Below are 23,673 nucleotides of genomic sequence, written 5' to 3'. Positions count from 1 at the left end.
AAGTACAGAAAATTGGTACCGTCGAGTACCGATACCGATTGCCAGAAACCAGGAATCAGTACCGTATCATTTCAAATGTGAAAGGTACCATCCCTAATCAAAACATGTATGAAGTGACTTGTATCTGCAAAAAGAAACAGCATGTTTAAGTTAATATCAACACTTTGCCTGATAGAAAAACCGTACACCTAATGCACATCTCCCTGTTCTCTGTGACCCACATTTGTGTCTGTGTGTTGTTGCTGTAGGTGAAAACAAAAGGCAGTATATTAAACTCTGACTGTTTCATGGCTTCAACACAGCCTGATAAAACAAACTGAGATTACAGCGTGACGTCGCAGTGACACTGACTCCAGCCTGCTGCACGCTTCCTGTTTTGTGGTGGAGCATTTTTCGGTTTGATGCTTTCGTGGTCTGTGAGTGTCTTGAGATTGAAGATGCCTTGCAGCAAATGGAAGCGACATCCTGTCTTTAAGCAGAGGCTCTCATCTCTCTGAGCCTCTGTGCTCACTCTAATCAGCAAAGTGCATCTGTCTCTCAACTGTACTTGTTAAACAGCATTCTCATGATAATATCATCACGTGGTGATCTTTGATGGATAACTGAGGAACTGAGAGACAGCTCTGAAACTGGGGCCTCATTTGTATCAAAGATCTTTATGATGGAAAAACAACATAATCATACACATCATCATCAAACATGATCACTGACATCTTCAAACAAAGAGAAGATGGAAGATAACAATTTGACCAAATAAATAGACAAAAAAACAGCAAGAAATATGTATGATAGAGAAATTATCACAAAGGGACCACAAGCTAACCACGAAAAACCTAAAAAAAAAAGGTTGATAGTCTGCAAGACTTCAACAAACAGAAGCAAATTGACAGTTAAAGACAGACAACTGGTAAGCCACAGAAAAAAGGAGACGTAAAGGAACTTTAAACTAGGGCAGAACTACAGCAAACACCCACAAGAGGAATAAACTGAACCACAAAGGCAACATCAACTGAAAAAAAAAAAAAAAACAGAAAACAAAATACAACCAGAAGCTAAACAGGACCATGTGCCAAGAGTTGAAAACAGGTGACATTTACTGGTCTCTTCTTTAAAACTCCCTTTAACTTCTCTATTTCTATATTTCCCAGCTCCAGGATGTTAACCCTGCAGTGACACCGAGGCCTCAGAGGGAGCACAGAGAGCATGGAGCATGTGATGGTACAGTATGACTTTGAGTACACAGCAAAGGATGGACGATTCATCTCCATCAAGCCAAATGAACGCTACATACTGCTCTCTAAATCCACTGAGCACTGGTGGCACGTCCGTAAAGACCAGGACACTCGACCCTTTTACGTCCCTGCTCAGTATGTGAAAGAGGTCTCATTGTTGGCGGAAGACTTCCCTCCAAACAAGCTGGATTTACCTGAGTGTGAGTCTAACAGCACACCTGTGTCTACAACAACACCGGCTAAGACACGTTTTCACGATGGTTCGAGAGAGAAGTGCCGGTTCTCCACTTTTGGTTTCTATGATGAAATACCAGATGTGAAGCTTTGTGAGACTCCAAAGAAAGCACAGAATCACAGCCTTGCAGATGCCCCAAATAACACGAAACCATGCAACACCTCTGAATCTCCCCATGATGACATTCTGCAGCTGTATGCAAAACCTCATCCTGTGCCAAAGGCCAAAAACAGGAAAAAACTGACAGAAATTTCCCTGCATGATGATAAAATACAACAAACACGGACTATTAAGCAACAGGAGGAAGTGGATTTACCCTCACCACCAAATTCACCCATATATGACACCATCCCAGAAATTCATATATCACAATTTGACACTTTTTCTGATCTTCCTGCTCCAATTTTTCCAAACGACACATTAATGTTGGAGGAACGGGATCTAAATCAAACTGTAGAAGCAACTTCCTCAACAGATGCACCTCCTATTGAGAAGGTAGGTTTCTAAAATGTTGGTTTTATCAGTCATAAGTTGTTTTATAAAAAATCTGGTACTGTCACAATCAACCGGGAGAGGGCGCTGTTTCATCACGTTACAGGTACAGTTGGATTTGAAATATAAATCAAATCCACAAAGCAAGCTCATCTTGATATGTATGTACAGAGAAAGAAACAAATACAAGTCAAAGTTTAACTTTTTTTTTTTTTTTTGAAGAAAAATAAACTCTTGTATTTAAGTTTTTTAATGATCAAAGGACAAGGTTAAAAGCTATGGTTCATTTTTGATATGATTAGTAATAGGAGCGATCACATTGAGTGTAATTGGCTTGGGCTGTTTTGCCAGGAGGTGCTCAGAATAAGAACTTAGTCTACTGACGGTGGTCATTTAGTGCAAAACATGTTTGCATTTTCTATTTTTGTCTGCATTAGTTTTCTTTTCCTTTTCTTTTGTGTATGTGTGTTTGCATTTCTTTTTTAGTGTTGTTCTATTATCTGTTTAACTTTGTGGTTTTTGTCGTCTTTTCTATTCGTTTTCCTATTTTGCTACTTTGTTTCTATATTTTCTTTTATTTTTGCATTCCTTTTTTTATTTCTATTTTTTTTTTTTTTTTTGGTGTTTGTCTTTTCTTTTTTTACGTCAGAAGTTTTGTGTGTGCATATCTGCATTTTTCTATGTTACAATTTTTGTGTCCATGTGTGTGTGAGTGTTTTCTGTCTTGTGTTTAAAGTTTTTCTCCCTTTAGTTTTATATTTTGCACTAAAGGGCCATCATACCTTTTAAACACCAAAAGTTTGCTGGAGCACATACTTCTTTTTTATGGCATTTGAACACAGTAACCTGATTATTATTATTATTATTATTATTATTATTATTATTATTATTATTATTATTATTATTAATAATAATTCTTATTTTATCAATAAACTACAAATATAAAGTAATGTGTCCCAGTTTTAAGAAAAAGTTTCAAAACTACAAACGTGGTTAGCTTACGTTTGAGGTTAGCCAGAGCTAGCTCTAAAGTTAGTTAAACAACAGCAGGCGAACGGCTAGCAGCGCCATCTTGGGGTGAGTCAAGAAACTCCAAATGACCATATATTTTTTATATGACACAGACGTTTCTCTTCATTTTACACCTCTGGTTGAATATTTTTAAATAAAAAAACGTTAATTCGTGACTCTTTGCTGACTTTGACGCTCTCTTCACTGGAGGTCCGGTCTGAAATACCGTCCTGGTTGGTTTCAGAGTATCTGTGCCAGCTCATTAGCATATGAATGGCCGGCCGTCCCCTTCATGCCTCCTCAATGGAGGAAAAGAGGTGTTTCTGTCCTCAACACTTCTGACAAAAAGCAGCTGATTCAAGCAGCGAAACTTTCTACGCCCATGAAGTCACTTTGAACCGGGTGTGTATTCCTTAAACCTTAATTTGAGTTGAGTTTATGTGCTTGTTGATAACTTGGTGTTTTGTCTGAAGCTAGTAGTTCGTAAAGCAGGGGGAGGTGTTTATGTTAAAAGGCTTGTAGATTAGTTGTTCACGGAGCGTGATGTAAATCCAGAACAGGTTACAAACAGGTCGTGTCAGCTCCTTGACTTCTTCTCCTGAGGAGGAGGAGGAGGAGGAGGCAGAGGGGAAAGGGTTAATCCCAGAGCTGCCAGCCAGCCACTCCCTAACCTCCAGCTGCTGCTGCTGCTACCTGGTTTCCCCAGCACCGGTGACTATCCTGGGAATAAAGAGTAGCCTCACCGCGGGGAGACGATGAAACATTTGTCATCACACTCCTAATTTAACCTGCCGTCCTTCTGGATGTAGTTTGTTGAGTACAAACAGCAGAAACCTGTAGTTTCAGGTAAGTTTCACCGCCTTTGTTTTCTTGCTGCACCTGTTGCAAGGTTAGGGCCGGTTCCTGGAGGAGAAAGTGTTTGATTCAGCTGTGTGACACTTTGACTCATGCAGCGTCTGCAGCCTTTCCCAGTATACCCAGTAATTGTGCACCATAACCCTGTAATTACCAGCACTCATAGTTTATTGCTTTATAGGGAGATAGGTGTAACTTTGACACTCTTACAAACACTGTGATGTTGAAGTTTCTGCTTTCTTCTTGGGGTATGTTGGAGTATGAATGAGCCTCCTACACTTGTAACAGGACTGTGGACGTGCCAAGACCCCTCAAGTGCACTATTTCTCACCCCACAATGGAGGGCCATCTCCATGGTGATGAGAGGGGGTCTGGCCTGACTCCCAACAAGCAGGGCTTTGGAGCCTTTAGTGCCAGGCCTGCCATGCAGTTGGCGTGTGTGTGCATATGTAATGTGCAGAACTTGCAATTAGCACAAATGTAGGTCAGTTAATATCCAGGCTGTTTAATGATCAGCTCTCTGGTGGGATGTTAAGTTTGATAAGTGGATGACAGATTCAGTTTAGATTGAAGTTTGGTTTGTTTTAATTGAATAATCTGAAAGATAAGAGAGTTTGAAAGTTGTATCATGGTGCTTTACTTATTTAGAAGCTTCATTGTACTGGTTTGAGGTACTGTCACATGCACGCTTTGTACAAAACCTCTCTTGAAATCAAGAAGTGGCACATAAAGTTGATGATTTGCATTGTAGGCCTGAAAAACCTGGTGTTGATTTGCATTTAGCAAATCCATTAAGAACATTTTTTCCTCTTTTTAGTGGCATTATTATAAACAAACCAGTGCAGGAGAGATCATAAACTTGAAGAATTTTCAAAACAACTTCTTAAAACTTCAGTTTTCATTATGCTTTTATCCAGAGCTGCTTTATGAAGAGAGGTTTCCTCTTCCTCATAACATCAAAAACATCAACTTGAATGATTAAGATCACTGGAAAAAGCTATTTTAAGGTAGAGATCAGTGACTACTTAAAGGTTGATGTAAATCTGATTCAAACCTATGTTAAACCAAAACATAAACAACTTAAAACATTCACAAATCAGTAAGCTTCTAGTTTTTTCATATCTAGCTGTCAGCTGTTTTTTAAAGATGATTAAAGTGGATCCAGCAGATGAGAAATGAAACTTGCCCAGTCTGATTCAGGAGTTTGTTGTCACCGAAAGAAAGGGACAAACAGATAAAGCTGAGTATTGAAATCTGATTTGACTGACAAATTTCAGAGTTGGGTTCCTCCCTTGAAGCTTTTGCTTAATATTTAACAAGAAGTCAAACAAATCTCCAACATCTAGTGTAGATAATGACCACAAACAGCTCAATGTTTGATTGATCTTTGGAAACTCAAAGAGGAGTCTTATTTCCTCGAGAACATTACAGCTCTTCTGATGTTTTGATGTCTAAAACAAAACGGTTCAAGTCTTTTCTTCCACGATCTGAGAGGAGCTGCAGGCTTCATCGAGGGCACCTTTACCTACAACAGTGCTTTCATTCCAGCTGCTTTGTGAGCCGGACTGAATCAAATGCCAAAAAACTGCTCCAACAGGTCGTGTGAGTGTCTCGACATACCTCTCTGAGCGTGCCCGCCTGACTGAGCCTGAGAGCACTTAAAGTGTAAATAAGAACAGGTGCATGCAGCCGTAGCCACCTGGACAAGAGAGGCCTTTTATCCTCGCCGTCCTGTGGTCACTGATTCGTGTAAACAGCATGAACAAGGATGCTTTTTGATTTTTGAAACAGAGTTTGCAAAGATTAAATTGATTATTGTGTGTGTGGATCTTTTACAGGACGGGGGGTTCAGGTTTGAGGACATTTTTCCTGTTGACTAGATGTTCTGTGCGCAGGTCCTGAACGTTCCTCACAGGAGCTTTAAAGTAAATTAACACGATAGCATGATTCTTGTTTAGTCAAGCGACTTGATCAAATTTGAACCTGTTTTTCAAGTTGTGATTGTGTTTCTTTATCATATTATTTGGAAATGGCGTGCCCTCTTGATATTCTTTCCGTCCAAAAAAAAACAGAATAGCTTTCAATTTATTGAAGAAGAGTTTTGAAAGATTAGATTTGGTGAAAACATTGTTTATGTCAGAAATACGTCCTCAGACTGTGATTATTTGGTCTTCCTGTATTGTAAATTGTAATTCATGCATTTTAAAGTAGAAGGAAACAGGAAAATCTACATATTTTGACTTATCTTTAATGTGCTTGTCCCATAGACACCCAGCTGTATGGATCTACAGATTAATCTAAAGACAGCAGCAGCTTTGTAAAGAGCTGCATGAGCCACGTCCATAGGAATGCCCTTTGTATTATTACTATTTGTGACATGTGTTTGTGAAATTACTGTGACGTACATGATTAGTGTTTTCCAGAAGCTGTTAAAGCTCAGTGCAGAGAAACATTGCACCTGAAGCTGTAATTAAAACAGTCAGCTTTCAGTTTTCCTGCACACCCACTGTTGAGTCTTGCACCTCCAACTTAAAGCGAAGGCGTCATCTTCGTAAAGGATCGAAGTTTCCATTTCAAGGTTGCAGCAACTGGTACGAACATATTTCCTTCCTCCCTCTTATAAACTCTTCACCTCCCGAGTTTGAGTGGGAGGGATCTGTCATTAAAAAGCAATATCAGCAGCTTTACGTGTTGGCATGCAGACTGAGCAAAGATAAGAGCATGATAAGCTGATGGATTCCACATTTGGCTTTTCAGGAGTTGATCCTGCTGGACCATGAGGGCAGTGATGTAAGCAGAGGAGGAGCCAGATTGATTCAATAGCTCGACTGTGTGCTTTGTGGCGTGATTTGGGCTCCAATTTGGTCCCCCATTGTTTGATTGGATGAGTCCTAATGTGGTTAAGTAATCAGGGAGATTGCTGCTTCATGCATTTTTCAGGGCAGAGTTGTTCGCTGACTGGGTTTACAAGCTAAATACAACTTTTTGAATCCAGACTTCTCTGCAACATGATTTGGAAATGAAACAGCTGAAACACTGATTATACAAGAACAGGGAAACAATGGTGTGTAGAAAACATATAGTTTACAAAAGTTGCTTACCAGATCTTTAAGTTTTCAGAAGGAGGAAGCCAAACAAATTAAAAGTCTTGAACTGATTTGTGTACTTGCTCCTAGCGTCAATTTTGGCCTGAGAGGAGCCATAGGGTGCAAAATGCTTAAGTAATAGCTACTTCTAGGGCTTGCTAGGTTACCAAAGTGCACCTTCAGTTCATTAAGAATGAGTACGGTGAGTTTTGGTTTTATTCAAAGCTTTGTACAAACTGTTTTTAACAAGAATTAGCAGTTAGCTTCTTTGTGAGACAGCTGAAAGCTTGCTATGATAGCATTGAGGCAAGCTCTCAGGCACAAGCTAACCAAGCTCTAAGGCAAATTATGCTTCAGTCAATATCCAAAATCATATTGTTGGAAACAATCATCCAGCTGTGTTGTGAAAAGAAGTTCTGAAACCAGAAAGAGTGACTACAAAGTCATTCGGAAAGTTTCAGAGTTGAAGATATGATAAGAACTTTCTGTGGGGTCGCCTCCTGCTGGCTTTGAGAGTAAATGCAGATTACAATCTCTTTTTTTTCTTACTGTTTGAACCTTTAAAACCTCCAGAATGTTTTTATCTTAGCCAAACTTTGATGTCCAACTACACAGCTCTTGTGCACACAGTGAAACAAACAGCACAATCAACCAGCTTTAACAAACACTACAATCACCAACACCTCAGACCTAATTTTAGAAACCCTGAACCCATAAAACGGTGGCCACAGACTGACCAGCCTGATGCCTGCAGCCCGACTAAGGTTGTCGCATGAAGGAGGAAGTGTTGATTGAACAATTGGCCCTAAAACTAGACTTCCTGTTTCAAGCATAACTCAGTTTTCGAAAACACAATGTCTCATCACTAGCTCCTTAAAAAAACTCTTTCAGATTATTGTGGGAAAATATTGCTTCCCCTTTTTTTCCCTCCATTGTTGTATGAGTGACCTAGAATTAGAAAGCTGGATGCAGAACACCTAAATAAAGCCACTGTGGAAAAAATACAAGTTTTTAGCATCCCCTGTGGTTATGTAAAATCTTTTTTGGTACATTTAAAAAAATATTATCTTTGTCTTTTTTCATACACAAGTAGGAAGTAGACAGTGTCTTGCTTTTTCTGCTTTTGGCTCTTGCACACTCAGACAGTTACCCTCTACCCCTCTATCCTGTGTACAGGAACTCATGCATAAGATCACACACACACACACACACACACACACACACACACACACACACACACACACACACACACACACACACACACACACACACACACACACACACACACACACACACATTTCACCCAGTCCTCTCACAGTCCCTCCCTGCTGCTATTGTAACAGAGCTCACAGTTCTCCTTTCTCTCCGGCTGCAACTGTCACAGCTGCTACAGAGGAGGATGTATGCGTGAGGGTGTCTGCATCAATGTGCGTTTAGAGACTCCCTCCTCAATCACAAGCTCACTGAGCATCGTCTCTGCCTCGGGTTTGTTGTCCTTGTTGGATTTATGGCTCCTCTGAATGGAACGATAAAAGCATGATGGACATGTACTCCAGGGTTTGGTCGAGTCATCAGGCCAAGCAGGGTTTGACCCTGCCGGTGCTTTCTCAGGTACGTTGTTGAAGCAGCTACATTACAGCACCTCATACTCTAACCACATGCTAATCACTGTTAATATTAGCAATATGTTTGAAAACCAAGCTGCTTCCTGCTTGACACGCTGCTTCTGCTTGTGTCGTTTCCTGAACTGAGTCAAGTTCAAAATAGTGACTGAGCTGAGCTGTGTGTTGGTTTGGTGTTATGAGTTGTTGGTGTGTAAAGATGTCTTATTCTTTAGCCTTATGTAGGGGAGTGACAAGAGACTCTGTTTTCTAAGGTTAAGATCTGAATTTGACCGTCTTGGAGCATCATTATATAAAACTTACTGTCCGTTGTGTGACGTGTTGAGTGAGAGCTTTTTCTTCAGAATAGGCGTCAAAGTGAAAGTTTGGAAACACTCTTCCTGAGTATCTCAGCAGTTTCACAGAGTGGTATTATCCCAAGAACAAGATTCACTGAAACATATATGACGGCTGCTGATGCTCAACATCATTAAAATGTCTTGAAGTATCAGTATGGGCAACCTTTCACTGATTTACTCAGATGAGACGTGGGTTGTGGTGATGGGTTTTTATGACAGGTGGTGTCCAAGGTGAGAATCTGTCACTCTTAAGAGTCACAAACCAAATTTGAAGTGTTATGACCTATTTTTTTTTGTCTTATTGACGTCTGTTAGCTGTTTTAGATGCTCATTACAGAGACTGTTTCAATGAAATTGTGTTAGAAAGAGCAGAAGGGGGAGTAGAAATATGTTACTCTTTTTTATCTCATGATTCAGACTTTATAGAGCAAAATCAAAGATAAAGACTTAAGATCTTTTGTTTGCTCTTATTATTCTTCCACATTTGCTTCAACCAGAGACATGTTTTTATTATGACTTTTTTGTCCTTGTAAATTTTGGGACCAATTTGACAAAAAAAATCTGTCGAGTTAGATTTTTTTGAAAAATTGGCATGCTGACTCCAAAATTACAGCCATTTTTACTTGCCATCTGATTACAATTGTACTCATCTACAGCTACGTGGCTACTTGTTTGTGCAGTCACAATTGAGATAATATATCTGCAAACAAAAAGCTAGCATAGTAGGGAATAAGAAGTTTTGTGCTAGCTTTTCTCTTACCTTTGTAATCATGGGCATACTGTTTTAAGTTCTATTTCCTTTTATGCTATTTTTTTTAAGTTTTCAAATCTTGCAACTATACTAGTGTTTTATTTCCATGGGTATATATTTCCTTTCTTCCAGATCATGTCTGCTCCTATAGCTTCTCCAATAGGCAAATATTTTGTAAAAATGAACATAATAGTGTTAGTAAACATTGCAGTCATGCCTATTTCTTTCATATTTCATTGTAATATTTGAAGATTTTTATAAAACAAGCACATATCTGTTAAGCAAAGAATTTTTCATATTGTATGAAAACAGGATCCTTCAGTTCAAAAACCTGACGTGATACAGAAAAACTGAGATCAGTTTTGGACTCAAAAAATTAGTTAAAAGCATCTGTCAGACCCATAGACTGTAAAAAAAATGGACGTCCGCTTGCTCATTTGAAGTGAGGCCACCATGAAAACGGCTTCCCCTGGTGGCTGGCTGCAGTATAGGTTACAAAATACGGCTTTCCAGCCATTCCAGATGGGCTGTGGTCAAACTTTGAAAAATAAATACTCCTCGTAGAAATGTTTCTCACGTCCGATTGTTGTGGTGATTTGAAGATATCATTTGGCTGCCTTGTATTCAAGTCCTCTTCTTTCTGAAAAGTTTCACTGTCATTAGTTATACGAGGTTAAAAATGAGGTTTTACGGAACGTTTAACGCTGATTGACGGACGCCGTTCTCGTTTATTTTTTTCAGGGATTGTAAAATATGTCGGGAGATAGAGCCAAGAAGTGATTAGACTCTCGAAAGAAAATTATTATTATTATTTTTGTCACCCAGCTCCACTCAGATTCTCCCAGAATCCCTCATTGTCTCTACTGCGCAGCCTCTGGCTGCAAACTGCTACAATGGTGCCGCCTGTGACGGGGGTATGTTGGCTTCAAAACCGTACAATGATAAATGGCGAAGCCACGCTGTCCACTCTATATACAGTCTATGGTCAGACCTAACTCGACAGAAATTGTACCCCCCAGTGTAATGCTACTTTCTATCCTCTAGCTTTATTTCCAACACATGTAAACAGACATGAAACACCATGCTTGCCAGCCAATGTGCTGGTGCAAGTAATAAGTCCTGTTATTTTACTTTTTGCGCTAATGCAAGTGTGAGAAGAGACAGAAGCCCTTTGATAAAGATTAAAGCCAGCTGTGTTAGCTTAAATCCATATTTTTACACATGCTAGATAAAATTTGTGCAAAGATTATTCAACATCTAAGTATAAGGGGCTGTCCAAACATGGCACAAGAGCTACTAAAAAAGCTATGTAAGGGAATCAAATCAATTCTGCTGATGATGATTCTGGAGCTGTTTTTGATATTTGAATGTGGAAGGCACATGATGTGCTTGTGATGCTAAGTGCATTAGCATTAGCTTGTGGGAGTAAGAGTAACCAGTTTGGATCCAAAAGCTAGTTGTCTTATTGTTCTGTTTTCAAAGCCTTGTTAAAGTTTTGGGGCTTTTCCAACCTGATGTTGTAAGAAATTATGACTTATATAACTTTTAAAAAGATTATCTGGTGAAATTTTTTGTTGAGGCACTGTGTGTTATTAATGTGCCAGTTTCTGTTTGTTGGTTCAGAGTGCCAACAGTGTGCGAGTTTAGTAACCACGAGATGAAAAAGTAGGCCTACTTTTGACACGCAGTAAACCTCAGTGTATAGCCTCTACTTCATAGACACTGTGGCACTCATTGTATGAGCTTTACATAGCATTACTTTAAGTCACTGAGAACAACACCGGCATTTAAAGCTTCAGTTACACTGTCAACAATATGAAACTTGTTACACCAGATTTTTTTCAGGCAACAGCAGCTAAATCTCCAGATTACTGGACCAAGAAAGGGTTTGTTTCTTTGTTTATGACTTCACTTTGACTGAATTCAATCAATTTTGACACATTTGCATACTACGACTCTGTGGTGTTCCCCTCAAACTAATCAAACCTCGCATCATCGTATTTATTGATGACTATCTGCTTTCTCTGTTTTCCTTTCATTGCATGGAGGAAGGGAACATTCCAGAGCAGCTGTTTCAGAGATCAATGATGCAGCTCTTTCATTTCCTCTGCCTGTGTCTGTCGGTCATTGTGTGTTATTTGGAATCAATGCTTCAGGGTCAGATGTCTGGCTGTCTGCATTGATCGTCTTGTGTGTGTGTGTGTATTGAAATCAGCAATGGGGTAACACTGAAACGACAGATAAAAAAAGCAGAGCTAAGTGATGTTGTCTTTAATGTGGGATTGCTTTCCACCTTTGATTTCAGTTTTGTTTTCAGCTCCGATCATTAAGCTTTGCTGTAATAACACAGAAAACAAGCAAAAGCTTCACGTGGGTCATGCAGTTTTTTTCCACCACAAACTTTGGCCTTGGTCTGGTCTTTGCATGTTTCTTCTTTAGCACTGCATATTTAGCACAGTGATTAACGAATGCAACAAAGACGCACGCACAGAAACACACACAGGGCTCAGGTCTTGGTAAATATAGACCATGAGGCTAGCTGACAAACCAGAGGTAGTCGAGTGCAGTCTGTACATGTCAGCAGCCTCTCTTTATATCCGTGTCATCATGACGGCGTTTAAAAGACTCTGCAGGACTGTGACTCTCAGGGCTGTGAGGAGGGATCATGGTCTCAGGGGAACACGGGTGAGGAAAGAGCAACACAGGGAAAGATATGATTGTTTTAATGTCAGTGGGAGTCTTTTCATGCAGGACTGTGACGGGGTATTTAATGCGTCAGAGTTGGGCTCATCTCAGTTGTACTCAAATTATAGTTCTTTAGACAAATTAGTGTTGACGATGGAGTCGATTTGCATGTCATGTTTCTGTCACAGAGCTCTTTTCATGACAGTAACATAACCTCTTAAGATTCAAACTTTTGTCTAATGTGCATTTTTTAATTCACCTTGCTGTTTGGGAAAAGTAAGACCTGCGAGGTATAATAACTAAACTTTGTCTTAGTTTGGTTATTTGTGTTATGATTTCTGAATGAAAAAAATGAAGTATCATGGGTCTGAGAGGCAGAAATGTAATGTCCACATACGTGGATGCTGGGTCTTCAGAAGTTAACATTGCTGATATTTTTCTGTCATAAGCTAAAACTGGAAATGTAGTTCATATCAGAGAAGATAAGTGCAGCAAGATAGATGAGTTATTGTGAAGATTAGTCTGGTTTACATCATGCATGTGTAAAAAAAAAACAGCATTTCATCCCTTTAGCATCACGATTTTTGCAAGGAAGTTGTTAAATTTCATGTTGGGCGTTGCATTAAATTAGTTTAAGAGTTATCAAATGTGATCTATGGATTGTGTTCTAAATCAAGCTCAGACAAAAGCTATTTTACAAAATTGTAAAAGTATTTTGTTCGTTAGATGACTTAATCGTAAACCTTTCCTCTTGGTTTTGGCACGAGAGCATTTTTGTCGTGTGTGTATGTGTGTTTGTGTGTGGGTGTTTTCAGTGTAAGAAGATAAGATGTGATGATCATTGTTGTGGGAGGAACATCTCCGCGGTGCATGTTTTTTTTCAGCTTTGGGTTACTTCCTGTGCTATTTAAGATGCAAAAGGCTGACGTAATGAGAGCTTCACTCTGAGCAGTGAGTGAGAGGCTGGAACCTGACTCCTCTTAACACGTCTTTTATCTTGTGAAATACTGTTTACAAAAGATAAGACGATTTTTTTAAGGTGCTAACATTTTGCAAAAGCACACAGTCACTGTGACGACACTGTAGAAAGAACTCAGTTTGCTTCTTTTTGTCCTCTTCACAGGGGGAGAATGAAAACCTCAGATCAGCCGTGTACGTCAATGTAGCACAACTACGCCAAAGCATCTCAGAGTCTCCCCCCTCGGCTCCTTCATCCTACTCCCCCTCCTACCTTGACCCAGAGGGATGGGAGGTGCATGTTGACCAGGAAAGTGGACAGGAGTACTACTATCACCCCTCAACGGGGCGCACCACCTGGGACAACCCATTCCTAGACTCCCCTTTGGACCCTGAGCCCCCTCAAGAAGGGGAACCTTGCTCCCCTTCGCCTCCTCAGTCTCCTGCCCTTTCTCCATCCACTGCCTCCCCCTCAGGGTGGGCCTCAGATTGGGAACAGTTGGTGGATGAGACCAGTGGTCGTCCTTACTTCTACAACCCAATGTCTGGGGAGACGTCCTGGGAGCCTCCAGAGCAGCTGAGCCCGTATCCTGCTCAGATGGAGCCGATGAGCGTGCACAGGTTTCACGAGGATGGGCCGGTAAGGACAGCCGGGCTGCTCTACTTAGCCCCTCTCTGGTTCCTGTTTTAGCTTCACCCAGGGGGACGCTGTAAATGCAGTCTTCTTTTAATGGGATTAAATCTGCAGCACCTACATAGCAGACAAGACTCATTTTCATTTGGAAGCTTGAGACACCAGTTCAGTGTCTCAAACAATGAGAAAACAGGGAAATATAGTATTTAAAATAAACCAAGAAATGTTCAGAGCCTTTCTATCTGAAATCATATCGCCAAAAAGATGGCACACTTTGCTGCTTTCCTCAACAATGCCGGCAACAAATGACCCGCTTTCTGTCCCATAATTTTTGAGTTGGAGAACAATGTTAATGGGCCAAAGAAAGAAGCACACTGAGGCCGTGGAAGTGCGGTGACGTGTTTATCAAAGTCATGGAAAAGTCATTAGACTCTGTTAACGGTGTCACAGTGGAAAACGAATCAGCTGACATCATGCAGCAACTTTTAATCACAAAATCTGACTGAAAGAAAAGATGAGTGTCACGGTCAGACGTAGAAATGATCACAGCTGTCTCTGACCTCGAGGTCAAACTGTCCAAGTAATGATGGGAAGTGTAATATTTGGAAGTTTCAGGGTTTAATTCCTCTTTCACTTTAGCTAAATGTGCAGCTGGAGAAAGAAGACAACCTTAACATTTGATCTGTAATAAGAGGGAAGCAGCTGGACATTCTCTGCTGAAAGTTAAAGCTGCAGGAAGTGAGAACATGTCACTGTCACAACAGCCCATTGAAACTAAAGAATCCTGTTCTAACACCTAAGCTTTAACGGATATCACACACAAGTCAGAAGATGAGTTTCAGAGATGCTGGAGGGTGGATGGTTTGCCTTTTCCACTTCACTCAGTATGTTCAGCTATTGTGCCAACAGCTTAAAACTTATCGAGACTCCAAAGACACACAAAAAGCTAGTTGAATTATATCCTGAGGGATTTAACCACCTTGTTTAAGCTTCATTCATATCATAGGTTTGTGGGAAATACTGGAGTGTTTTTTCTCTTTGGAGCTCCACAAACCCTCAAGATTAAAGAAATAAAAACACCAATTAGAGACTTGAAACAGAAGAAGACGTCCTGCAAAAAAGTTGCGTCTCACCAAGTTTATTTCTGGTCCATATGTCTCATCCCACTCAGTAAAAGTCAGGTTAACTTAACAAATTCAGACCCAACAGCTTATTCAAAATATTAGCAGCCCAAAATGTCAACAAGATGAAAAAAAAATTTGAATAGTGTGTGAGATATTGAAATAAAATTCCTTTTCTTGACTCATCAGGTGACTTTTTATAATATATAGAAAGATATTTGGACTAGAAAGTTCACACCTGGAAAGGTGGAGTTTATCCTTTACACTTCATGTTGTGACAATGAAGACTTACGTTTCATAAGGTTTGTAACAGATGCAACTGAGTTCTTCATCTTTTGGATTAATTCATGCTGTTTTCACCATTTTCCCACCCAGCCTCCTCTCCCAGAAGAGGACTACCCCACAGAGGATTACCCAGCGATTGAACCACCTGAGCCCTACGATCAACCCCTCGCCACAGGGCCTCCCACCCTCCCAAAAGAGTACACCCTCAGCCACGTGAGCCGGACCATCATCCCTAGGGCCAACCTGGACAGAAGTACACCAGCTGGCTGGAACCTCACTGTTGAACCCAGCGGGACCTGGGTGTTCACCAGCGAATACTCTCCAGAGCAGGTAGATCAGAACTTCACAGGGATGCACACTCAGACTCCTCAGAAAGATATGAAGAACATTTTGAAGTCTGTGCCAAACATTCAAACAAAGTAAAAAGAAACTTTGGAAATTGAATCTTAAGGATCTCCTTGTGAATTATTGAATCTTCTTTGCTTGATAAGGAAAAGTTAGAGTTAAAGCTGCCTGATTCTAAAAATGTGAGATGTGTCAGATGCAGCCACCAAAGTTTTAAATATAGGAAGTTGTCGATAGACAAGGTGCCAGACGTTTAATGGTGTTGATTTGAACAGGAGAGCTTCAGTGGAGCACAGTTTAATAACCTGTCCATTTGGTTACCTTTGACACAATTTCTGTCTTTTTTATCCTCATCTAGGATGTTTTTACAAATTTATCAACAAGAATTTCTGTTCCTGATTTGTAAAGCTGTAGGGATCATTTTAAACTTATGCCGGTCAAATGAGGCTTTGAAATTCTTAAATCACCTTAAATGTTCTGTTACAAATTTTCACTCTGTATTGATTTTGGTGCCTCTTGTAGCCAAAGTGGTACTTTTTAATCTTTTTGCTGCTTGGTTCTGTGTATATTAATGTCACGCTTTTGAAAAAACGTAATTTCCTGTTTCCTTTGACAGTCAAATGTGTTGTTCATGGACATCCTTTGCTTTGGAAAGTGTGGAGAGAGTCTGTTTCGATGACCTGTGTTGTTACGCTTGTTTCCTGCATTCAAACTAGATTATGAATAGCTTCATTCATCAGTATTTGTTTCAGTACATCTTAGGAGCTCTAACCAACACGCTCATGTTTAACAGTGGATCAAGTCTGTGGATGATCGAGGGCAGACCTACTACTATCTGAGGGACGGCTCCAAGTCTCAGTGGAACCTGCCTGAGGTAAAAATCTTTCCCTGCGTACAGATCGATGAAAAGTTTTTCCACTTTGTTCATGAAGCATGTCGGATGGAAAGTCGTATCAGAGTGGTTTAGATTATTCCTGTGTGGTTAAAGTAAAACAGGTCACCTCGTCCCTCAAGAGTTCAAGTCGTTGTATTAAAACGAAACTAAACTGAGTCTGTTTGTCCCTCCAGGCTCCTGTAGCTCCCGGCCAGTCCAGAGTGGAAAACGGTGTTGAAGCAGAAAACGTGTCAGTCATCAAGAACTGGAGACACACCATGGGACCAGCACAGCTCAGCCCGGCCCCAGATGAAGGGGTACAAACACACTCTTACACACACACACACATTGAAACCTGTGTGCACATGCACACACTGTGACACGCTCAGGGTGTGTCAGCTCAGACTTGGAGCTTCAGTCAGGCAGGAGTAAGGAGGGTGAGTCCCTGTTAGACCAGAGACACTCCCAGAGTTTTAAACCCGTATTTAGAAAGTCAAATCAGCTGCAGTGAGCTCATGTTTACAGTCGCACAGGGAGAGCTACAAACGTACACAAACACTATAAAAATAAGGGCTTTATCTCGGTCAGAGGTTCAAAACCTCATCAAGGTCAGAGTACTGATGGAATGTAACACCGGTGTAGTTATTTCTTTTACAAAAATATACAAAACTTGAGATGTCACCTCACCGTAAAGTTAAAAAATACAACGTAGTAAAATGTTTTGGCATCCAGCCTTCCTCAGGGACGTACAGACAAAGGGTGAATGAATCCTCAGGTGTCAGAATTACATCAGTCTGAACTCAAGATCTCTCCCTTATAACCAACTCATGAGCTCACCAAAAGGCTTTCTCTAAAGAAATGAATACAAAGGTCAGCAGCCTCTCCAAATAAGAGAAGAATGATAGAGGAAGAAACACAAATAAACCAAATATAAACATGTCTATGTATTAGCATACTCTGACAACAACAGCAGCTTTCAGGAAATGAGTCAACTCCTCATCACGGCCCCTTTAAAGCTCTGAAATGTGATAGAGTTGTTTTTATTTTTACAACTAAGTAAAACCAAACAGATAACCAGGAAGGAGACAGATTCTTTCTGGATATACATATATATATTTTTTTCTGTTTGTGAGGTGTTTAAGTGACAGGATTACCTGTATCACACGCTTTAAGATTCTGAATGATGAGATATTTGGTTAAATAAAGGCAGGATGAGCTTTTGTTCTCTCTGGCTTTGCACATTTGTTGAACAAAAAAAGCAAAGACTGCATTGTCCAGAGGGGGCACCATAAGTGACAGAAACCAAAAGTTTCTCACAGGAGCTTTAAGTAGCAGTAGCAACACCACAAATTAAAATATATCTAAAATCAAGCTCCTAAAGTTTCCTCTTCTGTCTCCCTCCTCCAGAGGTTTGTCCCGACTCACCGGAGAAACACATCAGACTACAGCAGCGACAGCTCCAGCACGGGGAACTCTCCGGAGACTCAACACAACGTGAGTGACCTGGATCATCCCGGCCTGGTCTGCTGATCTTTGTTACTGCAGAGTAACACCAGGCGAAATTATCTGTGACATGTGAACGGTGTTTGTTTGTCTCTCTAAAGGCGTTTGGGTTTAGAGCCTGGAGACGACCGTATTATCTGACGTCCAGGTGGCTGCGGTACAATGTGGGTTGTTAGTGTGAGAGTTCACCTAAGCTTCATGCATAGATAGTCGTGTCTATCTATGATGGCAGAAAGGTGTGACTATAGATTATTTAAGAGCCGTTTATTCCACATGAAGAGGCGTTTTTGTTCATTTCATCAAACATTTTTGTCAATTTCACCACAAACTATCAGTCTGCAGCATGTTTTCTTCTGTTGATAAGAAAAAAACACTGTAAGGAAGTGGAAACAAATAAAAATCAGTCGTTGTCGAACCCCCTGCTCTTAACACTCCCCTAAAGCTCCTTAGTCTCAGCTCTTTCAATTCTTATTGAGTTATGTCATAAAAACTACACTTCCCACCTTTTTTATAGCGTTAGCAAACTTTTTTAAAACTATGTGACCCATTTTTCTGCCTCCATTCCCGGAGACAGCCATAGCCTGAAGCTTTGGGTTTTTAGGTTACCTGTTTGTCTCGTAGACATAAAAAAGCTGTAAAAGACTTGATTCAGATTTGATTCATCTGCTTGGACTTAAACATGAATTAAGTCCAGGATCTCTCATCACATGTTCCATATTCAGCTCACGTGGCTTTAATATGAAGTTTGTGATCAACGTATTCATCTTTGTAGCTGTGTGTCCTTCATATTATAACATAATCAGACTTCATATGTTGGTTTTACACTTCAAAAAAGCCTTTAAATAACTAACAGCTTTGTATCTTTTGCATTTTCAGGTGCAGAACTTAGAGAAAGCAGGAATCCTCAACAAAACAAAAGTGTCAGAGAACGGCAAGAAAGTAAGGTGAGCTGGATTTCGCTCTGAGGTCTTTTCTTTTCATATGTTTCGAAGCAGAGTTTGGTGTCCCGTGTCGTCTCCTTCTGAGCTCTCTGTGGCTTTGTGATGAGGTAGTGATGCTCGTTCTCTGATTTCAGGAAAAACTGGACCCAGACGTGGACGGTTCTCCTTGGGGGAGTGTTGACGTTCCACAAAGATCCAAAGTCTGCAGCAACAGGAGCCTCGGTACGATTTACACCTCATATCAACAAGAGAAACAGGAAAATAAAAAAGTCGCCTGTTGCAGCTTTTTTGTCTTTCTTTAGCACAGTAATTTCACAGTGTTGTTTGTATTTTAACCTCAGTTAAAGGTGTGAATACTTCTTCCCCTGCTGTTTGACTCAGAGCGTAGGAAAGTGTTCATCCAGTGTTAATAAAAAGCTCCGACACCTGAATGCTGCTCCTGTCACATTCTGAACATTTCTGTGAGGGTTGTTTCTGGGTGACAACTCGGGACAGACTGAACTTTAATTTTAATGTTTTAAGACTCTAACTTCAATACATCGCCTGAGACTTTTTTCTTTAGTTTCCTCCAGTCTGTGGCATCGTGTTTCATACCTTATAAAGAAAATGAAACACTAACCTGCAGCCTGATGCAGGCTGTTGTGTCACCTCTTTGAGGAGTGACAGCACAGACGAGCCCTGAGGCCCGAGGCTGACAGGGACACTTGGCTCGTTTTTTGGAATGTGGTGCCGTCAGTTTCTTACACAGCTGTTTTTTTCTGTCCTTTATTTTGTCTCTGTGCAGAGCAAAACCAATCAGATTGTTCCGGAGGTGGCGGTCGACCTGCGGGGAGCGACGATTGGCTGGGCGTCAAAGGAGAAATCCAGCAAAAAGAATGTTTTAGAGGTGTGTTTGTCTTTGACAAAGGAAATTAAGCTGCCCTGTTGATCTGAAAGTACAGTTGTAACACGTGTGTGTTTATATTTTTAGCTCTGTCACTTCCTTGAAAGAAATAGTTCTGAGGATATTTACACGCCTTCAGATATTCAGTAGCAGAACAAGTGCAGTGAGTTAATGTGATTTGGGGTTTATTATCGTCCCCTAACATAACTTTATCTCTTCTGTAGTTGAAAGGAAAAAACGGGATGGAGTTTCTGATTCAGTACGACACAGAAAGCATCATCAGTGATTGGCACAAAGTCTTAGTGGACACCATACGACAGCTGGTGGGTCATTCATCGTCAATATTTGAACATTCAGCTCAATGTTGTCCTTTGATTAGTTTCCAACATTAAAAGCAGACTACAGTGTGTCTTACTTGATTTTGAATTGCTCACTTCGTCTTGTAAATTTATCAGGAGTACCAGGACCATCATTCAGACGAGGAGGATGGCGATCTCTACGAGAAGATCTCCGCTCCAGAGCGAGAGGAACAGGTCGCAGGAGGTATCGACAGGAGGAGATGTAAGAAAAGACAAACTTCAAAGTTTTATCCTCTAGCTGAAAGTTTTGGCTCTAGCTGTTTTTAATTCTGACAGTTTAAATGTCTGATTCTCTTTCTCAGCCTCTACCAAACCGAGCGTCCAGCACTCGTCCAGCTCTGCAGGAGAAAACGATCAGAAAAGAGTTCGGACCAAGCTGATGAAATTCCTGATGAAGCGACCCACGCTACAGTCTGTCAAAGAGAAAGGATACATCAGAGGTGATTTTAACACCCATAGCATAATGTTCTGCTTTTCTGCTGCTGCTGTCATGACACAAATATTATAATAATGCTCTTTTCTTCTGTAGAAAACGTGTTTGGTTGCCACCTGGCCACACTGTGCGCTCAGGAGAGGACGACTGTTCCAAGTTTTGTAGAGAAATGCATCAAAGCAGTGGAGAGAAGAGGTAATCATCCCTCTATGTGCTTCTTCCTGAACAAGTGGAGCATTTTTCCTGTGTTATTTAAAATTAAGTTGTCTCCTGTGTTGACCTACAGGTTTAGACATTGATGGATTGTACAGAGTGAGCGGGAACCTCGCTGTCATCCAGAAACTTCGCTATAAAGCAGATCATGGTAAACTTTACGAGAATTCAGCAGCATCTACTTCAGTGCTCTGATGAGGCCAGTGCTCCAAGTCTTTTTAAACAGCAGCGCCCCCTGCTGTCCACTAACACTCTGTGCATCTCTTGTGTTGAAACAGAGGAGCTGGACCTCGAGGACGGTCAGTGGGAGGACGTTCACGTCATCACCGGAGCGCTGAAGCTATTTTTCCGAGAGCTCCCTGAGCCACTTTTCCCGTTCAGCCACTTCAATGACTTCATCACAGCCATCAGTGAGCGCGGATTTACATCCATAAAATCTATTTTTAAAAGCTTGCGTCACTCATTTCAGAACAAAACTTCATGTATTTGTTTTAAATGCACCAAATACTACAATGAACCTCATGTAGGCAGCCTCTGTTTGTTTTAATTTGATTATGTTCATGAGAAATGTTTTGTTTTGTTCCTCCGACAGGGATTCCTGATTATAACACGAAAGTGGATTGCATTTATGAGCTGGTCAAGACACTTCCCCCCTCAAATCATGACACCATGAAGCTCCTTTTTGGACATTTAAGCAGGTATTTTTATTTCAAACATTCAAAGAATCATAATCATCAATGTTATGATTCATCAAATTCAGACTTGTGCCTTGTTTTCTACACCAAACTTGCTGCTCCTCTAAACTTGTGAAAGCTGTAATAGATCTGAATAACTTCTCTCTGTCTCTCTTTCCGACAGGTTGATTCAGTTTGGGGATGAAAACCGTATGACTGTACAGAATGTGGCGATCGTATTCGGTCCGACTCTTCTTCGCCCGGAGATGGAGTCATCAAACCTCGCCATGCACATGGTCTTCCAGAACCAGATAGTTGAGTTCATCCTGAATGAATACGAGCGTATCTTCTACTCCAGCTAAAGCAGCCACATGCCTCCGTCACAGACCCGTGGAAAGTGCTTCAGTTAAATTCTGCATGAACATAAATGGCTTCAGCTCGACATCTCAAACAAAACTTCTCTTGTAAATTTGATGAAAGGGCTCCTCTAGTTTTTGGCTCAGCGTATCTGAGGTTTAACCACAGAAATATAGGATGAAGTGATTTATAAATTGTGCTCACTGTGCATATTTGGAGTATGTTTTACTCCATAAGAGGCTGACACTTTTAGAAATATCTTTGGCAGTATTGTTGGATTAGAAATGAGTCCACACAGGTGTAAACAGATGTGGTCAAACTTTCTGTCTCAGGACTATTGAGCTTGTTGTGATGGTTAAAAAAGAACTGGTTGGTTTTCTCTTGCTCCTCCTGAGAGTCTCAATCCCACAAGTCACTTTTGGGAGATTTTAATGTTTTGTTTAGTTTTGTGTTTTTTTCTAAACCATCATGAAAATAGAACCTAAGTTGGTCGAATGCATCAGTGCTCTTTATGAAACTATCAGCAGTAACTTTCATCTTTATTTTAGAAAGTTTAATGACTTTTCATGTTGTTTTTAAGTTGCAGTATATCACAAAGGCCAATAACTGAGATTGTATTCTAATGTTTTTTTTGTTCTGAAGTCTTATTTTTACCTGTGAATTTTATTGTAATATAGAAATGTATAAAAAGAAATATTAATACCAACACCCTGCTGTGAAGTAGAAGATGACATAGAAGACTTGGGCAACAATATAGTTTATATTAAATCATGCTTTACGTGGAAGAAGCTGTGTAACGACACCTCACAAAGATGGACTAGTCATTGATACTTGGACAGCGGGCGGTAAATAAGAGACAGAGAGGATTCTAGAAGAGATTTATAATCTGTAAATAGAAATAGAAGCATATTTATGCTGAAAGTTGAGAATGCACAATATTACATAATAAAAATAACTTTGTAAAAAATGAAAATGTATGTTCAGTCTCTCATTTTAAAGTTTTACAAATCTAGATGTCTAAATTTGAAAGCTGCTTTGAGAAGATGAATCTTTCAGGTGAGCAATTTTTAATGGGTATGTACTGATTTGTTTTACAGCTATGTAGCACAGCAGTTCATACAATTAATAACAATAGAAAAATAAATAAATAAAGCTTTGAGCTCACTTTTCAGAGCTCATTGCACAGCACTTACATCCTTGGTAACCTTGCTGGTAATTCAATGAAGTGAATGAATCTTTTTATATAAAGGTTATTTAGTTACTGATATAACTTTTAAAAAAAATAATAGTAAGGAGGCCTTCTTGTGTGTATACTGTAGGAAACGGCTTTGCACATGGTTTTAAGGGTACTTGTTTATTATTAAAAATATATATATATTAATATATTAAGCATGAGAAAAAATACAGGGCAGGTTTTTGTTTCTTAAAAATGCAGATTAATCCAATTTCTATCAAAAATTTATTTAAATTTAAGTTTTGGCATTTTAGTACGGGATTCATTTTAATTTATTTTCCATTTGATTGTATTGTTTTGTTTTGTTTCGTTTCATTTCTTTTTTTTTTTTTTTTTTAAATAGTAATTTCTTGTTTCTTTTTTTTTTAACAATGTGTTTAAGTTTTTTTTTGACATTTACATTGTAAAACATTTGACCCATCCTTAACTTAATAAAATATAAAAATAAATAAGATAAAATAATAGTAAAAAATAAAAAGGACAATAATAAAGATCAGTACAGCAAATACAAATATAAATGAATTTATACAAAACATAAAAGTATAATATTTAA

The 23,673-nt window shown here is 39.8% G+C and overlaps 1 protein-coding gene across 1 annotated transcript; it reads left to right on the top strand.

Moving 5' to 3' along the window:
* Nucleotides 1–1,203: 1,203 nt before the first annotated feature.
* On the top strand, nt 1,204–22,859 carry arhgap27 (Rho GTPase activating protein 27). The gene is made up of 17 exons (XM_074663636.1): nt 1,204–1,962; nt 13,431–13,904; nt 15,395–15,634; nt 16,443–16,523; nt 16,718–16,840; nt 17,931–18,017; nt 18,903–18,970; nt 19,102–19,189; nt 19,752–19,853; nt 20,075–20,173; nt 20,306–20,411; nt 20,512–20,649; nt 20,739–20,837; nt 20,929–21,006; nt 21,134–21,265; nt 21,448–21,553; nt 21,714–22,859. The coding sequence occupies exons 1-17, from the start codon at nt 1,204–1,206 to the stop codon at nt 21,889–21,891; spliced, it is 2,958 nt and encodes a 985-aa protein (XP_074519737.1). The 3' UTR covers nt 21,892–22,859.
* The last annotated feature ends 814 nt before the right edge of the window (nt 22,860–23,673 follow it).

The sequence above is a fragment of the Halichoeres trimaculatus genome, unplaced genomic scaffold (assembly GCF_033239565.1).
Source record: "Halichoeres trimaculatus isolate MK-OKI-2021-1 unplaced genomic scaffold, fHalTri1.1 fHalTri1_scaffold_23, whole genome shotgun sequence".
Classification (NCBI taxonomy): domain Eukaryota; kingdom Metazoa; phylum Chordata; class Actinopteri; order Labriformes; family Labridae; genus Halichoeres; species Halichoeres trimaculatus.
Note: the sequence above shows the minus strand (reverse complement) of the source record. Positions and strands in the feature narration are given on the sequence as shown.